The 22,993-nt window shown below is 51.4% G+C and overlaps 9 protein-coding genes across 9 annotated transcripts; 6 read left to right on the forward strand and 3 right to left on the reverse strand.

Annotated features, from left to right (window-relative positions):
* Positions 1–1,335: 1,335 nt before the first annotated feature.
* AYO20_07936 (hypothetical protein) lies at positions 1,336–3,817 on the reverse strand (the record flags this gene model as incomplete). Its single annotated transcript, XM_022646219.1, has 4 exons — positions 1,336–1,524; positions 1,577–3,578; positions 3,632–3,706; positions 3,753–3,817. The coding sequence occupies 4 exons, from the start codon at positions 3,815–3,817 to the stop codon at positions 1,336–1,338; spliced, it is 2,331 nt and encodes a 776-aa protein (XP_022497744.1).
* Positions 3,818–4,559: 742 nt separating this feature from the next.
* On the forward strand, positions 4,560–5,087 carry AYO20_07937 (hypothetical protein; the record flags this gene model as incomplete). The annotated part of the gene is made up of 1 exon (XM_022646220.1): positions 4,560–5,087. One exon carries the CDS (start codon positions 4,560–4,562, stop codon positions 5,085–5,087), a length of 528 nt encoding a protein of 175 aa, XP_022497745.1.
* A 238-nt stretch (positions 5,088–5,325) lies between these two features.
* Positions 5,326–6,632, reverse strand: AYO20_07938 (hypothetical protein; the record flags this gene model as incomplete). Its single annotated transcript, XM_022646221.1, has 2 exons — positions 5,326–6,266; positions 6,326–6,632. 2 exons carry the CDS (start codon positions 6,630–6,632, stop codon positions 5,326–5,328), a joined length of 1,248 nt encoding a protein of 415 aa, XP_022497746.1.
* Positions 6,633–7,404: 772 nt separating this feature from the next.
* AYO20_07939 (hypothetical protein) lies at positions 7,405–8,371 on the forward strand (the record flags this gene model as incomplete). Its single annotated transcript, XM_022646222.1, has 3 exons — positions 7,405–7,841; positions 7,903–7,958; positions 8,010–8,371. 3 exons carry the CDS (start codon positions 7,405–7,407, stop codon positions 8,369–8,371), a joined length of 855 nt encoding a protein of 284 aa, XP_022497747.1.
* An 832-nt stretch (positions 8,372–9,203) lies between these two features.
* Positions 9,204–10,184, forward strand: AYO20_07940 (hypothetical protein; the record flags this gene model as incomplete). The annotated part of the gene is made up of 1 exon (XM_022646223.1): positions 9,204–10,184. One exon carries the CDS (start codon positions 9,204–9,206, stop codon positions 10,182–10,184), a length of 981 nt encoding a protein of 326 aa, XP_022497748.1.
* Positions 10,185–10,954: 770 nt separating this feature from the next.
* On the forward strand, positions 10,955–13,624 carry AYO20_07941 (hypothetical protein; the record flags this gene model as incomplete). Its single annotated transcript, XM_022646224.1, has 1 exon — positions 10,955–13,624. The coding sequence occupies one exon, from the start codon at positions 10,955–10,957 to the stop codon at positions 13,622–13,624; it is 2,670 nt and encodes an 889-aa protein (XP_022497749.1).
* A 678-nt stretch (positions 13,625–14,302) lies between these two features.
* AYO20_07942 (hypothetical protein) lies at positions 14,303–15,993 on the reverse strand (the record flags this gene model as incomplete). Its single annotated transcript, XM_022646225.1, has 3 exons — positions 14,303–15,763; positions 15,824–15,878; positions 15,932–15,993. The coding sequence occupies 3 exons, from the start codon at positions 15,991–15,993 to the stop codon at positions 14,303–14,305; spliced, it is 1,578 nt and encodes a 525-aa protein (XP_022497750.1).
* Positions 15,994–16,347: 354 nt separating this feature from the next.
* On the forward strand, positions 16,348–19,091 carry AYO20_07943 (hypothetical protein; the record flags this gene model as incomplete). The annotated part of the gene is made up of 4 exons (XM_022646226.1): positions 16,348–16,438; positions 16,488–18,736; positions 18,790–18,959; positions 19,010–19,091. 4 exons carry the CDS (start codon positions 16,348–16,350, stop codon positions 19,089–19,091), a joined length of 2,592 nt encoding a protein of 863 aa, XP_022497751.1.
* Positions 19,092–19,688: 597 nt separating this feature from the next.
* On the forward strand, positions 19,689–22,379 carry AYO20_07944 (hypothetical protein; the record flags this gene model as incomplete). The annotated part of the gene is made up of 1 exon (XM_022646227.1): positions 19,689–22,379. The coding sequence occupies one exon, from the start codon at positions 19,689–19,691 to the stop codon at positions 22,377–22,379; it is 2,691 nt and encodes an 896-aa protein (XP_022497752.1).
* Between the last annotated feature and the right edge of the window lie 614 nt (positions 22,380–22,993).

The following is a 22,993-nucleotide window of genomic DNA, read 5'->3' on the forward strand; positions in this document are numbered from 1 at the left end:
TAGAGACGAGTGGAGCTGGATGAGCTGGGCTCGTGTGCGAGGTTGCGGCGGCCATGATGCACTCACTATCGTTTTTGGCTGTTCTCACTCCGCTATATACTTGACCTGATATTTTTTTTAAGGTACACGTCTCACCCCTATATCTCCACCGAGTCTATCTTCTGCAGCTTAACATGTGTATAAGAGCCAGGGAGAGCAGCAACGAACTAGGTCAGTGTGGTTTATTGATTGGTAGAGGACATACCCGGGGTCCGGGGGTGGATGAAGTAGCACACTCGAAGCAGTACAAGTAGTGAAATGGAACAGGGGTAGGAATACGAATAGGACCCGTTCTTGGGCATGTTCATCCCGTCGCCAAAGAAACCTAGTTACCTGTATCTACTTGCAATGTGTCGTGGTGGGTAGCGTGTCGTCAAGGCCATTCGTTCCATGATTATTTATTTCTTCGAACCTATTCATTGCGACGCTCCATGGCGAAAAGACACGACAAGAGCACAAAGTCTGTAGCGAGAAAAGGAATACCTCGTTTCTAATGTATGAATGTATGTATGAATGAATGCGTGTATGTAGACTGACTACCCAAGTCCGACTTCTGTCTGTTGGAATCGCCTCACTCACTGACGAACGCCATTGTGACTTGTAAACCGCGGATCGGGATGAAACAGAGAGTCTTCTTTTTTCATTGTCATCATACCACTCACTAATGAGCCCTTGCGTGCGCGCGAAACACAACCAGCGCCAAATGCTTCTCGTCATGACCTGCCCAAGACCAAGGACCATCCTTGTCACAACCTCGTTATTGTCCTCGGGGGACAAATACACGCACGCATAATACCCGGTGCCGTTCATCCAGACCCCTTTCCACACTTCCGACCCATTGATTCTAGTCGACTTTGCGAAAAACTTTCAAGGGTTAATGTGCACGCGTCGTCAAGTCGTTCAGTCGAATTCGTTCCCATCAGAAACCTTGTTTTCCCCCAACGCTCTGAGAACTGCTCGGTCGAGTCGTGACGCTGATCGTAGGAGAGAAAAGATATTGAGAGAGAAGCCAATGCAGTCCGCTGCACCACCGCGCAATGCTGTTGTCCGTACCATGCGTGTTGATTAGGTGAAATCGCCCGTCAACCAATCGTCCAAACCCATCCCCTCCGTTCGCCCTGATTCACCCCTGTGTTTTGAGTTCTGAGAATTCTCTGCCTGGGATGTCGGCAAAAGCATAGAAGAAACATTCCCTGGAGGGACTTTTTTCCCTCTGGCCGACAACTGTAGTCCCGTCCAGAGATTCAATAGATTTCCCTCTTTGGAGAGAGCCATGCTGCACAAGAAGTGCGCTGCTCATGCAATGTACGCCAACTCGTCATTGTCCAAACGTTCAATGTAATCTTTCTCCATCAGGGCGTCGATGTTTTTCTTGATGTCGGAGATCTTGGGGGGGAATCGGTTACGGACTTGGTTGATGACTTCCTCGACCAGGTGGACATGCTTGAGCTTCTTGCGACCTTTCATAATACGAACGATCACAGCCTGATAAAGTTAGCAAGAGACACACCCAACAACACAACTGCAAAACACCTACCTGGAGTAACAGTTTCCGATCCTCCTCAATGGTCTTGTGAGTGTCTTCCGACTCTACCTTTTGTTCGGATTTGACAGTGATATTCAGGTTAATCTTGACCTTCTTGTTCTTGAAGTTGTAGTTGAGCGAATAACTAGTGCCGGGTGCCGGCTTGCCGTCTTCGGGCGACGAGATCAAGACGCGCGCTTTGCACAGGATGCCAATCGCCGGTTCAATTGTTTCATCGGTCAACTTGGTAAGTTCTTTGATTTCAGAATAATCCATCTTGTCGGAGTCGTTGAACAGAAGCAGGATGGCCATCTGGTAGGTGGAAACTTGAAAGGTGTAGGGTACTTTCTGGCTCTTGATATAATTGGCTCGAATCTCGCCTTTGCACAACTGCCACAGCCATGTCAACTTGCGACCATTGTGTTTCTGGTCGTAGAAGCGGGTAAATGACTCGATGGCTTTGCTGACTTCAGCAGGAGGGGCAAATGGAGTGTTGGGAGCATTGAGAGGCCAGAAACCCGTTCCCAAGATCTGGAATGTCGAGTCGACCGTCCTCTTCTCGTCACTGTCCTCGAGAATCTTGTCATGCCAGTCTTTGTAGGCAGTATTGAGATCCTTGGAAATTTGTACGTCTTGGAACATTCTCTGAAGCTTGTTAGTGTACTCGTAACCACATGCCTCCTTCAATTTGCTGATCATGCTCGTTTCCGCATCGTCCGATACAGAGCTCGTGTGCACTAGACGCTTGGCCAACATTCGAGAATAGAACTTCTGGAACACGTCCTTATCCTCGATGTATTTAAACACAACCATAATCTGTACAAGGAGTTCTTCAAGCTCAGACTCGTCTGCCGCCTTGGCGCCTTTCTTGAGGAGTTGATCGGCGTATTTGGCAAGCAGTTCAGGGGATCGGGTAGAGTTGGTTTTGCAGACTTGGTTGTGGTTGACAAATTCCTGGCAAGCATTGTCGAGCGACCGCACAAATTCGGATTCTCCCGTAAAGGCGACATTGACGAGTTGTTGATATTTGCCGTGGATTTCGAGCAACGCATCGACATAGACTTTTGGTTCAAAGCTGTCTCCTTGGGCCGCAACCTTCTCCACAGCTGCAATGCCAGCTTTGCGGACATGGCTCTCGAATCGCGTCCTGAGGGGGTCCAGCCCATCCTTAATTCTGGACAGGAGTTTGTACATCCGGGCAAGGTCCTCGGTACGCTCGTTGTCGAGCAGCACCTGAAATTCATCTCGCAGCAGGACAGAATGAGCGCTGATGAGGGCTTCGTTGCACGTTTCCATAAGTTTTTTCATAATGTCCGGGTGCAAGTAGAGGCCCACACGCTCCTTCTCTTCTTCTAATCTTGCCTCTGCCTTCTTCATGTACTCGACAACGCTGTTCTCTGCCACAAACCGGCGAGACTCGTTGATGTAGTATTCTTTGGTGGCGAGGATAAACGGGCGTTCGAAGTAAAGGCGGTAGACGTCCAACGTGGATTTGCTGCTGTCATGCTCATCCAAGCCGAGGGAGACGAAGGAATCGACAATGGCCTTGATCTGCATCTGATCAATAGTCTCGCCGTTGCGTTGTTTTTCAACGAGTCTCAAGACCGCATCCATCACCTTGCCCTCGACCGCCTTGAAGAAGTCGTCCTTCCATTTGACCAGGTGCAGTGTGTAGACGTCGTAGACGTTCTTCTTGCCTTCATCAATTTCTCGCTTCACCCAGTGCCGATTCAGGTATCTGAAGAGGTGGTTGTTGTATTTTGCAGCGTCGGTATACCGTTTCCATTCTCGAATGTAGAAGGCCAGCAGCGCCTCGTCTGTATGTGATTCGGAAGCGGCCAGGACATCACGAAGATGTCCCGTGAGATATTTACCAAGGAGGGTGTAGAGCTCCTCACCCAGAAGATGGGCGCCTCGATGAGCAGGACTCAAGGTTCCTGGTGAGCCACCCTGACTTTGATTCGTGGCTGCCTTTTGCGAAGTACAGAAATTGTGAACCGCGGTATACACGCCCCTGGCATCAGGTCAGAAAAGACTACTACCTGCGCAAGGGGGATTTTAACAAACATGTATGTCTTCATGTCAAGACCCTCCTGCAACTTGTTCATTACATTGTCGACGTTCTTTTCGAGATATGTCCACCTAATACCAGTCAACAGGGGCTTTGCTTTCATTGTGACATTCTTACGTAGAATCAAGATCGTCTCGCGCTCGCATCGCCGGGTTAGAGGCTGTGTTTGCCGTGGGTGCCATTTCGGGAGGATATCCTTGTCTTCACTGAAGACTTAGAGAAGTATTGTTGCAAGGAGCAGATATAAAGGTCTGGTGGAGGGGGCGAGAGGTTATGTAAAGGCGACCGTGGCAAACGGAAAGCAGCCTGGGTGTTGTCTTCCTGCGGCAACTTGCGTGCTTTTAGTTCTTCCTCCTCCTCTCGAGTTCTTGCCAGATCGGTTCCTCGGTTCGACAGCGAAAGAGGGAGTGAGGGAAACTCGAGGTTGGTTTGACTGAATGGTAGAGGTAGCGGGTGAATTTCAGTCACTGCGGATTCAACGAGGAAGCAATGTCATTCCTGAAACGCATTCCAACTCACGGACAGGTGACCAGAAGGGACAAGGCGTTGGTCGTAATCGCTGCAGGCAAAAGATGCTGTATGGAGGTAGGCTGTTGGATGAGAGGCTGCGCGAGAAGGGCAAGGCCACAGCACATCTGGTCGGTCTGGATCATCCATATCTTCCGGAGAGATGATGACTAACTAGACCAGATGACGTCATTTAACTCTGATCTGAGCGTGTTCTCTGCGTGTTTCTGTTGTCGCTTCTATACACTGTCTTGGAATTTCACATGCCGCCTATGTAAAGTGCTCCTCTTCTCCTGTTCTAATGCTATCATCTCTCTCGTCCACAAGGCACTGCACGGGCCCCTTCGCAACCCTATCAGTCCGCAAGTCTCCGAAAAAAGGACACTCCCATCTCGACGAGTTCGCTGAAGAGGCAATATGCCGATCACTCCGTTGAGTGCTTTGCGAGTTTCGAAACATCAGATCCCCGCCTACAAAGGCATTCCAAACACCTCCATACAAGGCAAACCACTCATGATATACCACGGCGTCTTTACAGACCCCCAGCCCTCAACCATCGAATCTCACCTCAACTCCGTCGGGGTTGTCTCTCCACAATGGAGATACACCATGTTTAGCGAGACTCACTTCCACTCCACAGCCCATGAAGTTCTCAGCATTGCTGCGGGGTCTGCAAAGTGCTGCTTTGGAGGTGAAAAGAACGAAGGCCGAGTGGAGCCTGTTTTGGAGCAAGGGGATGTTGTAGTGGTCCCTGCTGGGGTCGGTCACCGGTTGCTGGAGGATTATGGCGGCTTCCAGATGGTAGGATCTTATGAGAAGGGCAAAACATGGGACATGTGCTATGGGAAGCCCGGGGAGGAGGACCAGGTCAGACAGATTGGAGGCTTGGGTTGGTTCAAGCGCGATCCAGTATATGGCAACGAAGGCCCCAGTCTGAGTGTATGAGGGAGTTGCCAGAGGTGTATCATTGACGAGGACTAAAGGGGTATGTAGAGCCATTAATCATGCCGAGCAGTCCTCCACTGGCATGGGTCTTGCCACCGGTGGGCTCTATACAAAACAGATTTTAAACATTTTGGTCGTAGAAGTCCAAGTCGTAAACTCGTTTCACTTCGTGTCGATTCGTTCTACCAGCCTGTGCACAATCAGTCGACGTCCACAGAGGGCTCGGGGACGACTAGGCTTACCTCAAGACGCTAATGGAAAATGTCATTAACCATGCAGTAAGTGACACCAACAACACACCGCTGAGGGCCTCTGCTCTGTTGCAGATGCTCCCAAATCTGCCGGTCGTCCTCACAAAATCGCCAGTTTTGCAGGCGCCTTCATCCACAGTCAGGGATTCAAAACTTAAACTCAAATTTGCCGACTGAAACACAATGAAGAACAGATCGAGCAGCATCAGCCGGACTTTTGCTCTTGCACGTCGTAATCCGAGAGGCTTCGAAAAGTATTCGTCGTAGGTGATGTATATGGTGTAGATGATCGCAATAGCATCTACTATCACCGCCATCAAGCCTGAAGGATCGCGATAATAGTCGGTGGCTGAAGCGCCGACGCGCTCTGCACATTCGGGAGTGCGCCGGTCTGGTGGCTGTTTGATGCACTTTGTGATCTTGCCGGTTTCATGGTATATCGAAGCCCCCAGGCCCAGAGCCACGAGGGCAAAGGACAACACTGTCAACCGGAATGCAAGAGGAATAAATGGATTTCGCAGGATGTAGAACTGGGCGCGTTTATACCACACCTGTCTTTTCCGGCGAAAGGCACGATAGCGGGAACTGCCATCCTCGACGTCGTCATCGTCGTGGTCCGCAAGCCATGTTTTGGAGTAGTCGGTAAAATTCTGGTTGAGCCAATCCGTGTCCACCTTTTCACTGTTGAAATTCTCTGGTGGGTATGCGCTGGGTTGGGCAAAGGACATCCATCTCGAAGTTCGCGGGGCCGTGGCCTTGCCTGACGGTGTAGCGTAGCCCTCCTCGTGAGATTGCCTGCTTGATATAATGGGCCGCCTTGCTGTGGACGAGCTGTAATGGTGTTGAGCAACCAACGCCGCGTGTGGGGTGTCGGGGCCCTGGAATTGAGGATCGCACAGATCATCTTCATCCGCATCTCTTATCCAAGCTGCTCGAAAGTGTTAACCTTGTTCACCAGAGTCTGACCGGAGTGAAACAGTGACCTACGGGGAATGGTTCGAACTGGGAGCGGCGATGTTGGTTTTGCCCTGGCCGGTTCCAACTGCGTGTTGAGCGCAGTTGACAGACCTGCTCGTGGAGGGCCTTTGGTTACAGCATGTCGATGCTTCCCTTGCGAGTTGATATTCTTCCGAGACTGGGACTGTTGTTGCGATGCCGCAGTCTTGGTGGGGGATGCTGGTTCTCCTTCTTGCGTGGTTGGTTGAGGGACGGTGTTGCGATCCGGCACTGGCAACGCGGTCTTCTCGGGATCTCTTGATGGCGCTTGCCATGGGAAGCCCGCTTCAGTGGCCATGTGAATGACCGATCAGACACGTAGGAGTACCCAGAAATCTGGGTGTTCCGGCAAAAAGAGGTTCAATGGCCGCGGGCTTGTAAGGGCATATCGAGGGTGGTCGGTCGCGTGAAATCGCCTGGTGGAAGTCGGAGGGGGGCGTATCAATGCTCAGTCAAGATCTACTCCGGTATTGTAGCAACGGCATTGGATAGAGATCGCTCTTTTAAGGCTTATAGACAGAAAGATATATTAGGTAGTGCTGCACCATATGCCACATGGGGAGTTTGACCTGCCTTAGTAGGAGGCTGATCATTCATCACGGGGGAACCTTGGAGTAAGCTCATCTGGCGAATGGGGGCTTTTGCTTGCCGCAGATGGCTGTGGGAACACTTGCCTTGGTGCTGCCTAGGTGACGCCCTAGAGCGCGTTCTGCCTTGGCCCCTGGGAAGCTTTGGGGCGAATCAATGCATGGGATTCAGCCATGACGTTGGTAGATCTTGTAATATATAATCTGACTCGATGAGGATTTTGTTTGCGCAATAGTCGCTACCAAGTACATACCTGCACAAAGGCCAGATTGCAGCTACAATTCGTTTATTCAGCCTCCAGCAACATCAGGGAAGGGAGATATTGAACTTCTCGTCGCTCATCTTCAGCTTTACTGGTGTTGCTCCACTAATATTTCGGACAGTATGCTGTCTCGACCATGATTTCATCGAAACTTCCCTGAACGGTGCAAATCGGTCGCATCCTCGGTTCCCTTGACCTCCAGTGCGCAGTCGTCGCGGCTATGCGAATCTTTCTCCTACCTCTCACCACGCGACAAGCACTCGTCTTCTGTCAACGCGCTGCTCCAAAGCCGAATGCGAAACCAACTATTGCCGATCGAATTACAGCAAAGGCTGCTGAGACGTGGGCCAAGTGGGAAGCAGCAGATAGAGGATGGCGAAAAACAGTTGTCCACTATGGCAACCAAGGCTTGCAGCGTATACCTTACCAGGAATGGGGATTAAAGAGCTTTCCTCCTTCCAACCCCAAACTGCAGGCCGAGCAGATCGCACAAGGCAAGAAATTCGATGTCATCTACCCTGGTAACATCATGCACAAAGACGATGTGCCAAAAGTTCTGGCAAGGCTGGCTAGGGAACGCAAGCAATTGCACTGGAATCGGTTCATCGGAAGCATGGTCGCCATGCCCCTCTGCATACCCTTTGCACTGGTGCCTGTGTATGGTCTTGCCCTACTCTTCCCTGTCCATGAGCCCATCAGCATGGCTAACGAGCAACAGAATTCCCAACTTCCCCTTTTTCTATGCTGCATATCGGTGTTGGTCTCATTGGAAAGGTAATTGGCAGTGTCCCTTGGCAATTGACATGTCTGCTAACAGGCTGCCAGCTTTGAAAGGTTCTGATCACTTGGATTTCATCCTGGATAATCGACTTTTTCGACCAATTTCGCCGCCGAAGATCGAGGACCTGTATGAGCAGGTGGCACCTGATGCACCGGATTTCACGTTTGTCACGCTGAGCCAAGTCCTAGACGGCAGTGCACCTCCTGAAAAAATCATCCTCCCTGCCGACAGCCACGACCTTGTGGCCAAAGTGACAGGAGTGCCAGAGCTGAGTGGAGAGGTTGAGAGGGCAATTTGGCAAGTAGAAAGACAATTAAAGCGCGACAAACAACAGCATGAAAAGCGGGCGCTATCGCAGCCTCCTAAAGATGCTGGAAGCACTGAATCCCGGACCAAAGGCCAATAACGAGCAAGAAATGGCCATAATGTTCATGGGATGGGTTATGAAATGATGATAGACTTGGTGGCAAAGTGGCACATCGTGCTGCATTACTGTACTATATGAGCTCCACAAAATATGGGGGATAAACCAAGTTGGACAGTTAATTCAACTCGATCATACAAGAAAGAGTCTCTATAAGGCGACGGGTATGTAGGTCATTTGAGTGGAAAATTGTGTACTCGGTACTCGGTACCTCACGAGTATTCGATACTTGTAGTGGTGGAGGCGGGTGGCGCAGCTGCGGCGCTCCCAAGCAGGCGGCAGGGAACTTGGCTTCACTTCCCTTCCCTTCATAATGACATCCACAACCACATCTCCAAATCCACGGCCAGACCATGAAACAGCGTCCTCTACTCGGTACGTTGGCAGGCCTCGATTCGATCCACTGCCGCATCGCGCCATACACTCCGTATTGCTCTTCTCCCTCCCTCTAGTCATCGACCCTCCTACACTGGCGAACCTAAGACTTGACGAGGCGGGCACAAGCAATCTTCCTGTACTAATTCGGTCACCGCGAAAAGAATCCTTCGAGTCCTCCACGCTAGTCCTGGGTCCACGAAGTATCATGATCTCGACGCCCGCTCCAGACACTCATAACATCTTCTGAGTATGGTCGGAATGGAAATTTCTTATCCATCACCTGTACCAACCTTCTAAGCTCCAAAAGTCTCTTCGCCTTGACAGCCTTCCCCATCCCCAGACTACGCCAACCACAAACAGACTGGAGTTACCATCTCGATCTCTATTCAGCTACAGACAAAGTATCCCTGCAACACCTCAGATCTTGCTTTAGACCATGTTTTCAAACACTGAGGCCAACCCAGACTCTCCCTGTCCTACAAACTCAGGTGTCTACCTGGCGGCTCAGAGGTACAGCGACAAACGACACCTGGAAGCCCCCAAAGTCTATGTGCCACCACCTACTCTCGAGTACCACGACGGCAAGCCTTCTTTCAGAGTTCTTGTCACTCCTTTTACCCAACACTCCACACAATATGGTAATCCGGATTTCTTGACCGCGCTGGTCACCAGTCACCAGCTGGATTTGACCCACTCGATGCTCATATGGCAGTACGAGATGCGCAGAAGTGCTCAGTATATCCTTCCATTCTTGCTGCTGGGCCCCAGCAGCTCGGCCAAGGACCCCGTGTTTGTGAAGCAAACGGGCATCACCCTCCTTGTTGCCGTTCGCTCTACCAGATCATTGCTGACGAGACCGACCTTCCTCGATCCTGCACGCTTTCCTTCGAGCTCGGGGCTTGCGACCTTGACTTTGGACTTTGATCATCCAAGCAATTTCATCCCTCTGGTCAAGTCGACTGTTCGAGCGATAAATGACCATCTCGAGATGTCATGTGCCCGCACACCGATCCAAGACATTAACGACGTCCGCGGTAAGGTTCTCGTCTTTTGTGAGTCTGGAAATGACCGATCTCCGTTGTTGGTGGCCGCATACTTGATGATTGTTTACGGAGTGGACGCGATTTCTGCCATTCATATCATCCAGTCGCAGCGCTTCTGTATCAGTTTAACGGACGAAACGAAGAATGTTCTCCTAGATTTGCAAGCAATCACTCGAGCTGAACGCCAGGTCTCCGGCTCAAGTGCTGGCGCATTGACTGACGGCGTCAAAGAGAGGGTGCCACCCAGAATACTAGGCAAGCGCAGTTTGGATGACTTCTACGACCCCAACGAGAACATGAACCCTGGTTCCGAGCATACGGATTGCACTCAGGTTCGGGAAGGGGTGGCGCCGTTTGTGGACGTGTTCGATTGACTGTGAGCGTTCTCGCAAAGAGACATGCGACACTGTTGATTGGGCAATGGATGCGAACCTACGCCTCGCAGCAAGAACAGGACGAACGGTACATCTACCATCGGATGATATCGAGCGGAGCATGCCGTACCCCTTCTTAACCAACCAGTCTGGCAATACTTCTCTCCCGTGGACGTCTTCAAGAGAACTTAATCTTCGAATGAAGTCGTCACGTGTCATCTATCTGTTGTCATCGTCACGAGAGCAAGGTATGAACCCCTTGAAGAGTGGTGCGAGAGAAACACAAACTTCCGTTACAAGGACCTCGAGCAACATGCACTTCGAGAAACAGGACACTACGGAACTTCACCATCTGCATATGTCTGCGTATGAAGGACAGCATCGAGGAATACAGCACATCAAATGCTAATGAGGCATTTCACGGCCACAGCTTACCTCTCCTTCTGGATTAGCAGGTCGCGATCTCCTATCTTGGAGTGTCGCGTGAGAAAGAACTTATCAAAGGCGCCTCCCACAGGCAAGCACTTCACTGGCAGCTGCTTCACTGTCCAACTCTTCACATACCCAGCCAGGTCTGGTCTAACAGTTCACACGTATTTTTTCAACCGTCCAAACTGCTTTTGTCTTCCATCCTCCCTGTCTTGGGTAACTGACTCCCCTTTCATCACGTGTTATCACCCACGCTCCTTTATCGTGCTCAGACTGCTTCACATGTTCACCTCCCTATCGATCTCTCTTTCATACCACATGGAATTTATTGATATGCCACCATGCAACTGAGGAGAACTGTCACAGTGCCCACACGCTTCGAAGATGAGGTGCACAACTCATCGCCAAATCGCAATGGAACAAAGCCAGCTTATCCCACGTTACTCAAAGCTCAGATTGTCCCGTTCAATCCAAACAACCCTCCAGCAGCCTTTCCTTCGCTTCCGCTGACATCTGCCAGTACACCTGCTGCGAGAAACTCAAACGGACCTGAAGAGATGGTGAACATCCCTGACACACTTCATTCACTTCGACTTGAAGGTCTCCGTATCAACTTGGCAGGCAGCGGTTCGGTCGAAGAAGACGACCCACCAGCACAATGCCAGACAGTTGAACCCATCACAGTACAGCAAGACACCGAAATAACCGAGGGACCAATTGTAGATGACCCAATTGGCGCAGAAGTCCCAACCACCAGCTCAAATGTCTGTGGACTACTCAACCGCCCAAAGCTCATGTCAGCTGATACTTTACAGACCAATTGCGTTGTAGCATGGGACCACCTCCCAGTGTCCCTGCAGTCTCATATCTACAAAGCTCTATCGGGAAGCTATCCCTCGAAACTTGTGCCCATCCTTTTGGGATTGACGGAGCATGAAGCGTTCCAAATCGAGAAGGCTGTGAGCATGCGGGTTTTGCACCCAGCTACGGTTGCGGAGATCTGGGACTACTGTTCCAAAGCTAGCGCTGAAGGCTCTGCACCCTTTCAACCGCCCTCCGTCATTGATGCGGATGTCTTCGATGAGTACGTTAGCTACATGGTCTTTGCGAGCAACTATGAGCTAGCATTTGAGTCCGAGGTCCGCCTCGCAAGAGAATTCTTGTCTAGTCGTGGCATTGCGACGGAAGTGCTTGGAACGTGGATGCCAGATCCTTCAGATGTGCCGTTTGACGGACTCTTCAGGCATGTCCCTGGCACAACGGGTAGGCCGAGTCTGTTGATTAATCATCTGGCAATTGATTCAGGATATTCATCCCTTTCAGAAGCGGATCAGACCCTTAATTCAAAGTCGAGCGACCGACACTCGCAGCCTAAACACGACCTGATCAAAAAGAGGACTGCGGGAAAGCGAAGCACAAAGCCAACGACTCCAACCAGCTTGGTCTATTCGATAAAACATCGTCCGACATTCGAGCCTCCCTCGACAAATTTCAAGTCGAACTTGGTGGTGAAAATCACACCCCATCCCCGTGCTGTCGTCGACAAGGTTGGTGGGTTGCAGATTTCATCAGGAGATCCATTTTTCGATGCAGGAGACTTCAATGAGAAGCGAACAGGCGTCCCACACGCCGGTTTGCAGTCAACCAAAGCTACCTCTCCTCATTCTACCTTGGAAACTTCCCAGAAGCCGCAAATCGAGACACGAGATGAAGATCCAATGGTTGTCGACAACCCCCATGATCGCTCCGTCTCCGAAGGTACATTGGCGGCATTTCTTTCAAAGGCTAACGAACGCGTTCGGAACCTGGAAGGTGATGACGCTTCTCAACAGCCTGCCTCACAGTTGTCAGAAGAACGTACGCAGATTGGGAATGCACCAAATCCCCAGCGCCTAGTTCTCAGGATACAGAACAAGGACGGGCTGGCTAAGATCTTGAGAACGAAACCGAGACACGCGGATTGGGGCCAACAAGCATTACTTGCTAATTCTGGAAATACAACAGCACTTTCGCTGAAGCGGGCCGCGAATCCTTCTGAGGGCTCATCACTCTTCTCCCCGTCACACAGTATTGATGTATCTGGTTTCAGCACGGCTCCCGTAGTGGAGAACGTGGAACGATCTCTGCACTGTGGCATGTTTGACATTACCCTTTTCAGGCCGGAAAATCGTCTCCCAGTCAAACTTCAGTCACGTCCAGGTCCTTCAGCACTCGTGGCACCCGAAGGCACAAAGCGAAAGCCTTCTCAATCTGATATTCGTCCAGATACAAGCAAGGTTCAACGACTGCTAACCGTTCTGGCTTCTGCGACTCCCTCGAAAGCTATCTCGCTGGAGTGCAACGGCGATGACACCAAAGCCAAGGACGGAACGTCTAGTGTTGAATCAGCAACAGCTGTCACAGGCACCCTTGAGGGCACAGCACCACTAGAAATCTTGGAGTCAAGATCTCCGGTCTCTCCGTCGTGGTCCCCGATTTCCGAAAATGAAGATCTGCAGGATTTCCAAGCTCGACTCCGGGGCCGGCCGATGAATCGAATGAGGGGAGAGGTTCCTGACCTCAGCGACGGCCTTTCTTCTCACCCAGACCTCGCTCTTACCCTTTCCTCTACATGTGCTGCAAAACTGGCCGCACTGGCAGAAAGTGATAGACATCTACGAAGCTCTGGCGCAGGCTCTTATCTGTCATCAGAGGAAATCCAGGACACTACCCCGAACATTGTAGATGATGTGGTTAACCAAAACGCCTCTGGAACAGATCAGCACAAGCAACTCACTTCTGGGGATGTCGAAATGGACCAAGGAAATAAAGCATCACTTTCGAGCACGACGAGCGAACAGACATCCAGGACGACTCGGTCGGGAGGGACAGTGCAGAGAAGAACCGCCAACCAAAAGAAACGCGGGGGCCAGAGAGGACCGAGAGGACCGTACAGGAAAACGCGGGAACGGCTTGCAAAACTTGCTGAGGAAGGGAATGTCAAGAACAGTGGGAATGTCAAGACTACCTGAACAGGCGAAGAGGCCACAGCGAGCTATGCAGGGCAGATGGAAGACCAGTGCATCGAAGAAGGACGCATTTTCGAGCGACAACTGAGGCGTTTCAGAACAGGAGACCAGCAATATCGTTCAACAGGGCTCTTGAGACACATCGAGCTATTCGGCATTTGTACTCCAACTGCAAGGCTGGACCTGGAGGAGAATCAGAAGGGACAGAAATGTACAGAGTATTGATATCAACATTGAAGAGCAGCCAAAGACGGGCTGGGGAAGAACAGTGGTAATTGAGTGGAACAAGGAGTCAGAAGGGACTGTTCAAAACTGAAAGAGCTTCAAGGCCAAAAACCCCAATCATCAACATTGTCTTAGACCTATGGACGTGGTGACGACCACTGCTGCTGCTATTGCTGCTGCGAGCGAGTGAACCCTAATACAAAAGTGCTTTCCAGGATAGACTTTTTGTTCGACACTTCCCCTTTCCACATCCATCAGAATTGAGAAATCCGGAATTGAGCGTTGATGTGGGTTCGAACTCCGATTCCGACGTGCCAGGTACACAATTATAGTTGTAGCTGCTCCCTTCGGATTACCTGTCTTCAGCTCTCTTCTCTGACGACCAGCAGCGCGCATTTCATACATCGCCCGGTGCAAAAGGGGCGCTTGGACCGTTGGCACTGTTCCGACCATTGTTCAATACCCAGACTGTTCCCTCCTTGTGGTCCTGTCACCCTCACCTCCACCCTCGGCGTCTCCCCCACCGCCACTTCCGCCGCCGTGACCGTGGCCATTGGCCCTGCCATCCCTTTCCTTGGCCTCCTTGATGGCCGCCTCGTCGCCTCTGAGTTTCTCAAAGTAGGCCTTGATGTCCTCAGCGCTGACGGCCTGGCCGCTCTCCGCGTACGGCTTGAGGAACTCCTTGACCTTGTCGCGCAGGTGGTTGTAGACCATGACGCCTTCGATCGCGCGGACGCGGTCCATATTAGACAGGGCAGCTTCGCCTCTCTCCAGCAGCGAGGCGCGCGAGGATCGCGAGTGACCACCTCCCCCGCCACCACCGTTCTCGTGCGACGATGCCCCTTCGGACGACAGCGACGGTTCGTACGTGTCTTCCTCTTCCAGGAGTTGCGGGTGCGGGCCCAGATGCGGGTAGCACAGCGGGCAGTGGCAGAAGTGGTCGCGGAAGTCTGCGCGCAGGAAGAGCGAGAAAATTCCCGTTGGGGCCGAAGCGGGAAGGAGTTCGTGCTTGCGTTTGGGCTTCGATTCGGTTTCAGCGTCTGTAGGTTCTGTGGGGGGAATCTCGGTGAATTTATCGTCGTTTTTAACGCGTTTTGAGGGGCTAGGTGGTCGGGCTTCGATATCGGCGTCGGAGGCTTTGCGTTTGAGGGAGACAGGTGCGGTCGATGTCGATGCGCCCTCCAATTGCGTGCTCGAGTCAGAAGGGTCGTCCACTGTGGGCCTCTGGAGGTCCTTTTTGAATACAGCGGGCAGGAATCCTGGTGTGCCAGCGTACTTCTTGATCCAGGGATTGGACTCCACACATTTGTAGCATATCATGGTCTCAAAGTCATCTTCATTCGGGAAGCCTGGCGGAACTGGATGGCTGGGTTCTTCTGCCTCTTTATCCTCAGCCTCCTGCCCTTTCTGTATCCCATCTTCTGCTTTTTGGTTCGGGCTGACCGACTTGTACCAGTCTCTGGGCAAGCCCATCAGGCACTCTGGGTGGTACCAGTCTTCTCCACAACCACCGCTTTCAACCGATCCCAAACCCAGACATTGGAACATGGTTCCCTTCTCTGTCTCCGCATCGTACTCCTCGCCGCACGCGCAAAAGCGGTTTTGAAAGTTGTGGTTGTAATGATTTCCCTTGCGCGGATCCTGCGAATGTACCCCTCGACTTCCCGTCACGGGATCGGATCGTAAAGTGCAAGGCGAGGTCGATGGCAATCGGCTAGTGCCACAGTCGCAGACGAAATTGCGGCGTGAGAACAACTCAACGAGGGTGTGTTCACCATGGCAAGATATGGAGCAAGCGTAGCAGACTCCCGCGGGGGTGTAGACTTGCGCCGCAGAAGCGGGTGGAGGGCTGCATGTCAGGCAAGCAAAGACGTTCTGGCGCAGCGGCCCGAGAATGTTGGTGCACTTGTCGAATTTCTGTGGGAGATATCAGCGACCTGATTGTTGCTTCAAGTGACCCAGAGGGTAAAGCCATACGTATGGAAGCACCTCTCGCGCATCAGCCTCAAGGGCTAGTTGTTGATCAATGAAACTGGAAATGTCACTGTCAATGAGAAGCGCCGAATTGTTAGACAGGGGACTAACTCGGATGCGGTTTGTGAGTCTTGAGATGGCTTCAATTCATCCATTTCGGGCACAGTGTTCATCTTCACGATCGAGAATATCAGAGAAAAAGACAAGTGAAGGAGATATTCGATATGGTTACTGAAGGTTGCACCGCATTCGAGGCGAGAGAGACTCGAACTGGAAATGACCTCAATTCCCCACTTCGAATGGGCTTTAGCGTGTTTCTTGGGACGCGTCTTCGCGCGTAAAGTGGTTTTAAGAACTGCGCACCTGCGGCACTCCCTACTCAATTCAACCCCCTTCCATACTAGACTACAACGGTTGGCTTCTGCATAGAGTCACAAAATCATGAGGTATGTAATTTGATAGTGTCTATGCCTATGCTTGGATCGTAGCAAGAATACTAACTTGACAGCTCACCGCTTCGACCCAGCATGTCCGCGGCAAACAGAGGCCCAGGGAACGCAAGCAGGCGGAAGAGGGCTCGCGATGAAGAAGACGAGATCATGTCTTCTTCGCCAGCTGGTAAGCAGCACCCTCGCTCTCCGGGTACCAGTGATACTAACTTCCTCAGCGCTGCCTTCTTCTCCACCTTTGCTCCCCACAAACGAGAATGATGATGATCTCGGGGATGATGAACTGCAAACAGAGGATGACCTTATTGGTGACATTGACGACGCCGACGAGATGGCCGAGGATGAAGATGGAATAGATCTCTTTGGAGACAATTTTATGAACGATGAACGCGAACGTGGCGACCAAGAGACCTATCAAGGCCGAATGATTGACGACGACGGCGAATATGACGAACTTGACCTGGCATCTCGGCGTCAATTGGAAGCACGTCTCAACAAGCGCGACCGCGAGCTGGCTCGGAGGCGCCGCATGCCCGCAGCATTCATGCCAGACGACGACGATGATGCTGGGATTGACCTGACCAAGCAGCCACGGAGACGCCGCCATCATTATGACGAGGATCAAGATGACATGGACCTTGACGAAAATATTATGGAGGAAGAGCTCTCCTTGGAAACGTTGCAAGACGTCAAGGCATCGAACATCACCGAATGGGTCACTCTGCCTTCGGTTATGAAGACCATCGCTCGCGAGTTCAAGTCCTTTCTTACCGAGTACATCGATGCTAACGGCACGTCGGTGTACGGGACCCGCATTCGCACTTTGGGAGAGGTCAATTCAGAATCTCTCGAAGTGTCTTACGATCATCTGGCCTCCACCAAAGCTATCCTGGCGTATTTTCTTGCCAATGCTCCGTCGGAGATGCTCAAGATCTTCGATAAAGCCGCCTTTGAGGTTGTCCGACTACATTATCCGAACTACGAGCTGATTCATCCGGAGATTCATGTTCGAATCTCAGATTTGCCGGTTCAATATACTTTGCGGCAATTGCGACAGTCACACCTCAATTGTCTTGTTCGAGTTTCCGGAGTGGTTACTAGACGAACTGGGGTCTTCCCACAACTCCAAATGGTCAAGTTCACATGTCAGAAGTGCGGCGTGACTCTTGGGCCATTTGCCCAGGAGTCAACATCAACCGAAGTCAAATTGACTTTCTGCCAGAACTGTCAATCTCGGGGTCCTTTCACGCTGAACAGCGAGAAGACCGTCTACCGGAACTATCAGAAATTGACTCTGCAGGAGTCGCCTGGCACTGTGCCAGCGGGTCGTTTACCACGACACAGAGAAGTCATTCTTCTTGCGGACTTGATTGACAAGGCGAAACCCGGCGAAGAAGTTGAAGTGACTGCGATTTATCGCAATAACTACAGTGGTCAGCTCAATAATAAGAATGGCTTCCCCGTGTTTGCGACGATGCTCGAAGCCAACCACGTTATCAAAACCCACGATCAACTCGCTGGCTTCCGACTGACGGAGGAGGACGAACGACAAATCAGAGCTCTTTCAAAGGACCCCAATATTGTGGACAAAATCGTTGACTCAATTGCCCCGTCAATTTATGGGCATCGGGATATCAAGACGGCAGTTGCGCTGTCTCTCTTCGGCGGTGTCAGTAAAGAGGCCCAAGGCAAACACAAGATCCGCGGCGATATCAATGTCCTACTGCTTGGTGACCCTGGTACGGCCAAGTCTCAAGTCTTGAAGTATGTCGAGAAGACCGCACATCGAGCAGTCTTCGCTACAGGACAGGGCGCGTCCGCAGTGGGTCTAACTGCCTCTGTTCGCAAAGACCCGCTCACACAAGAATGGGGACTTGAAGGTGGTGCTCTTGTCCTGGCTGATCGAGGCACTTGTCTGATCGACGAGTTCGACAAGATGAATGATGCCGATCGAACTTCTATCCACGAAGCCATGGAACAACAGACCATCTCCATCAGTAAGGCTGGTATTGTCACCACGCTTCAGGCACGTTGCGCCATCGTTGCTGCAGCCAATCCAACCGGAGGCCGATACAACAGTACCATTCCTTTTAGCCAAAATGTCGAGCTCACAGAGCCGATTTTGTCTCGTTTCGACATTTTATGTGTGGTCCGAGATACAGTTGACCCTGATGAAGACGAGCGGCTTGCGAACTTTGTGGTCAACAGCCATGGACGAGCGCATCCGGCGAGACTCGAGATGGACGCTGGGGACATTGCCGCCATGGAAACTGAACAAGAGAATGCAATCAACAATGGCGAACCACGGCAAGAAGGAGCAATTCCCCAGGAGTTACTCCGCAAGTACATCATGTATGCCCGAGAAAAGTGCCGCCCGAAACTTTATCAGATCGATCAAGATAAGGTGGCTAGACTATTTGCCGATATGCGAAGGGAGTCTCTCGCAACGGGCGCGTACCCTATCACGGTTGGTCATTGACATATAAAGGCATTATGATGTGTGGCTAACTCTTTCTCCAGGTCCGTCATCTTGAAGCAATCATGAGAATTGCAGAAGCATTCTGCAAGATGAGACTATCTGATTTCTGCTCTTCGCAAGACATTGACCGTGCGATTGCGGTGACTGTCGATTCATTTGTCGGCAGTCAAAAGCTGAGCTGCAAGAAGGCACTTGCCAGAGCATTTGCAAAGTAGGTCGCAAACTCCGCCGAGTTTGTATTTCACTGACATGAGGTTGCAGATACACGTTACGCCGTCCAGAGCGTCAGCGAACACGTGTGGCGGGAAGAGGGACTAATCCTGTGGCAACAGTTGCGGCATAAGACCTGACTGAGTGTTTGATATATGTGTGGGATTCCTACGAGTACAGTGCTGATGATCGTATTATGACTTGGGGTTGTGTTGCAGAGTTGGTTTATACGAGAGAAATACCCAGATACATGGTCCATATTGACAGGAGCACAATCACTCCATATTGCTAGATTGTTCCTGACCTCTCCAACTCTCGTGACATTCTGACTCCACGATAAGATTTTGGTGCAACCGATCTTAGCGCTGAGCAACGCGTATTCGGACGCGTAAAGTGGATCACGAAAGGGCGTGTCTTTCTGCCTTTCGTGACGACACCACATTCTTGCAGTAACGGGGTTCGAGGTCGAGGTCGAGGGTCGAGAATGATATCTGAGCTGGAAAGTCAGACCACTTGTGACCTTGTTTTCTATTAATACTTTCTCTAAGGGGTTCAGAGGCAAGTTGTCCTCCTTTGATCCTCATATCGCTGTCGTTTGCGGAGATTCACTTGCGCGGAAGATCTCGAAGGGGATATCAGTGCCTTCAGCGTCCCCTTTCGCGCCTACACCTAGACTACAGCGGTAGTAATGGCAACAAGGTCTTCGTCATCGGAGCCAACGACACCAGATATGTCTTCTGGCAAAAGCACCCCTCCCACCTCGCCACTCGATGGCAGCATCGCAGAGGTCCAAACCGAGACTGGCGGTGACAAGAAAGAGCAAGATACGAACAAAATGGAGGTGGACACAGACAATGTCGAAGAGATGGATTACAAGACCCGGGCACTCACAAATCTCCTCAAGACAAGCTCGGTGTTTGTTGCGATCATGGCGGACAAGATGAAGCAGGAACAGAAGCGCAATCAGGAGCAAGCTAGACGGGCGGCGGCGAAGCAGAAACAGGAAGCTGCCAAAAGCGCCGAGTCAAAAGGCCCAACAAGAAAGTCTACAAGAGGCCATGCTCAAGATGAGCGCGTGGTAGACGAGCAGGAGAAAGAAGGGAAGAGAATCACGCGCGGTCGGGGAGGACCACCCAAGAAGGCCAATGCTGCAAGGAAAAACATAACTGATTACTTCGGCGCGAATACTCTTCAGGCCTCAAAAGAGGGTCCAACGGTTCAGGAAGCCCTTGCAGAGGCTGCTGATGAATATGAAGGCGAAGGACTCGGTGCTCACGACCTTGTTGCAACAGAGCAGCCTGCTCTAGTCACTGGAGGCAAAATGAAGCACTATCAACTCGAAGGTCTAGAGTGGTTAAAATCGCTTTGGATGAACGGTCTTTCCGGCATCATGGCGGACGAGATGGGTCTGGGAAAGACTTTGCAAGCCATCTCATTGATTGCCTTCTTGAAAGGGAACAATGTCTCTGGCCCTTTCCTAATCGCAGCTCCCTTGAGTACTGTGAGAAATTGGGTGGAGGAATTCAAACACTGGACTCCTAGTATCAACACGATTCTCTACCATGGGAGCAAGGAAGAGCGCGCAACCATGAGGCGGAAAAGCATGAGGATCCAAGATCAGCACAAATACGAGTTTCCGATCGTTGTCACCAGCTACGAGATTTGCATGAACGACCGAAAATTCCTGGCAAACTATCAATGGAACTACATCATTGTGGATGAAGGACATCGCCTGAAGAACATGAACTGCAAACTGATCAAAGAGTTGATGACATACACATCTGCCAATCGACTCCTGATCACAGGCACGCCGTTACAGAACAATATTGCAGAGCTTTGGTCGTTGCTTCATTTCTTACTCCCCGAGGTTTTCAACGACCTTGACAGCTTCGAACGGTGGTTCGACTTCTCAAGTGTCTTGGAAGGCAAGCAGGAGGCTGACGAGAAGACGCTGAGTCGCAGAAACAATCTCGTGTCGACTATGCATGCCATTCTAAAGCCATTCCTTCTCCGGCGGGTCAAAGCGGACGTCGAGTCAGATCTCCCGAAGAAACGGGAGTACATCTTGTATGCACCCCTGACCTCGGAACAGAAGGACTTGTATCGAGAGATCATCGCAGGCACGAGCAGGTCGTATTTGGAAGAAAAGGCCATTGAACGCATTGACGCGAGAAGCCGCACGGCTTCCCTCAAGCGTAAAGCAGCCACCAGCGGCCGCGGAACACCCCAGAAGAGTTTGAAACCCAGTCGAGATTCCACACCAGCCTCTATTGCTTCCACCGGCTCCGTCCGACGGGGCCGCAAAGGAGCACGCACAAGCTATCGAGATGTAACAGACCGGGAATTCAATGCTCGACTTCGCCGGATCGAACAAGGTGAAGAAGACATTAACCTGGACCGCGCGTCTCCATCTCCCGGCTCCCAAGATGTCTCATCGGATGACGCAGAAGAGCTCGAAAGAGCCCAAACGTTCAAGCTTGCAAAGAAGGAGATTGCCGCTAAGAAGCTTCAGAACCCCTTGATGCAAGCCCGACTAGCGTGCAATAGTCCGCACAACTTCTACTGGCCATGGAAACCAAGCACAGCAGCCGAGGAGCAGTCAGGCGACTACCCACGCGTTGATGAAAGTCTCGTCACGGCTTCAGGGAAAATCCTTGTGCTTGACACGTTACTTCCCCGACTTTTCCGTCTCGGCCACAAAGTCCTCATTTTCAGCCAATTCAAGAACACACTGGATATATTGGAAACGTATGCGACTGAACTACGCGGCTGGAAGGCGTGTCGCATTGATGGCTCGGTCGCCCAAGAGGAGCGTTACGAGCAGATTACCAACTTCAATACGGACAAGTCTTACAACTTGTTCCTCTTGACCACCCGAGCTGGTGGGCAAGGAATCAATTTAACTGCAGCAGACACGGTGATTCTATTCGATTCCGACTGGAATCCGCAGCAAGATTTACAGGCGATGGACCGCGCACACCGTATTGGCCAGACAAAACCTGTCATTGTGTACCGCCTTGCGACACGGGGGACCGTAGAGGAGGCACTGCTCCTTAAGGCCGACACAAAGAGGAAACTCGAGAAACTGGTCATTCAAAAAGGCAAATTCAGGTCTCTTCTGTCGTCTGGCATTGATGCGGATGATGTTAAAGGCGCGCTTGTCAACGACGAGTTTGAAAAGTATGATGTCCCGCATCTAGAGGATGATGAGAACGAAGCGAAAGGAAAACATCGAAAGAGACCGATCCTCAGCGAAGAGGAGCTGAAGATATTGACAGATCGGAGCGATGAGGCTTACGAGCGGGCGGCGAAGGGATTGGATATGGGAGGCGAAGGAAGTGCATTCCAGGTCGCTGAAACCAAAAGGGGAGGGACGACGGCGGACGTCCTTGACGATTTGACAGTCAGGACGAAGCCATGATGAGCCCGTCCGTTGGATGTACAGTTGCAGTAGTCGTCTTAGGTAGGTTCTTTAGGACGGATGGGATAGACGAGGCCGAAAAGCAGGGGTTTTCTGCAACATGCATACCATATACGAGGTATCTCGTTGCCAATACCTTCGTCAGTCCTGAATCCTTGGGTAGTGAGTGGATGGCACCCAGGGTGTCCCAGCCTGACACGTGACAAAGGATAATCTTCGGCCTCTTTAGATCACGTGGATCCGTGGATGAGCATCCCAGAAATTCTAGTCCACCTCGTGTATCATAACTATGATGGGGCCAAGCGGCCGTTGGAACGATTTCCTCGCCTGAATATCCAATTTCTGCCGCTTCGGTATCCAATGATCGTTCCAATGCTCGAAACAACTCTCCACCGCGGGCCGGGTGGCCGCCACAGTGCCCCAGCGCGTCCATCCACGTGTGCGTCCATCACATCCACACAACTCTCAGATTTGGGGTTATGCACCGAGAATGTGAAGAGAGCCCAGGAACATTTACCAAGAAGAGCGCTGGTGTAGGTGGCACGGTGGTCAGGAGGATTATGGACGGAAGCCATGAACAGCCGAAAATGTGCCTGATATCAAAGACCCATCTC

This window comes from Fonsecaea nubica, assembly GCF_001646965.1.
Source record: "Fonsecaea nubica strain CBS 269.64 chromosome Unknown Scaff59, whole genome shotgun sequence".
In the NCBI taxonomy this organism is placed as follows: Eukaryota; Fungi; Ascomycota; class Eurotiomycetes; order Chaetothyriales; family Herpotrichiellaceae; genus Fonsecaea; species Fonsecaea nubica.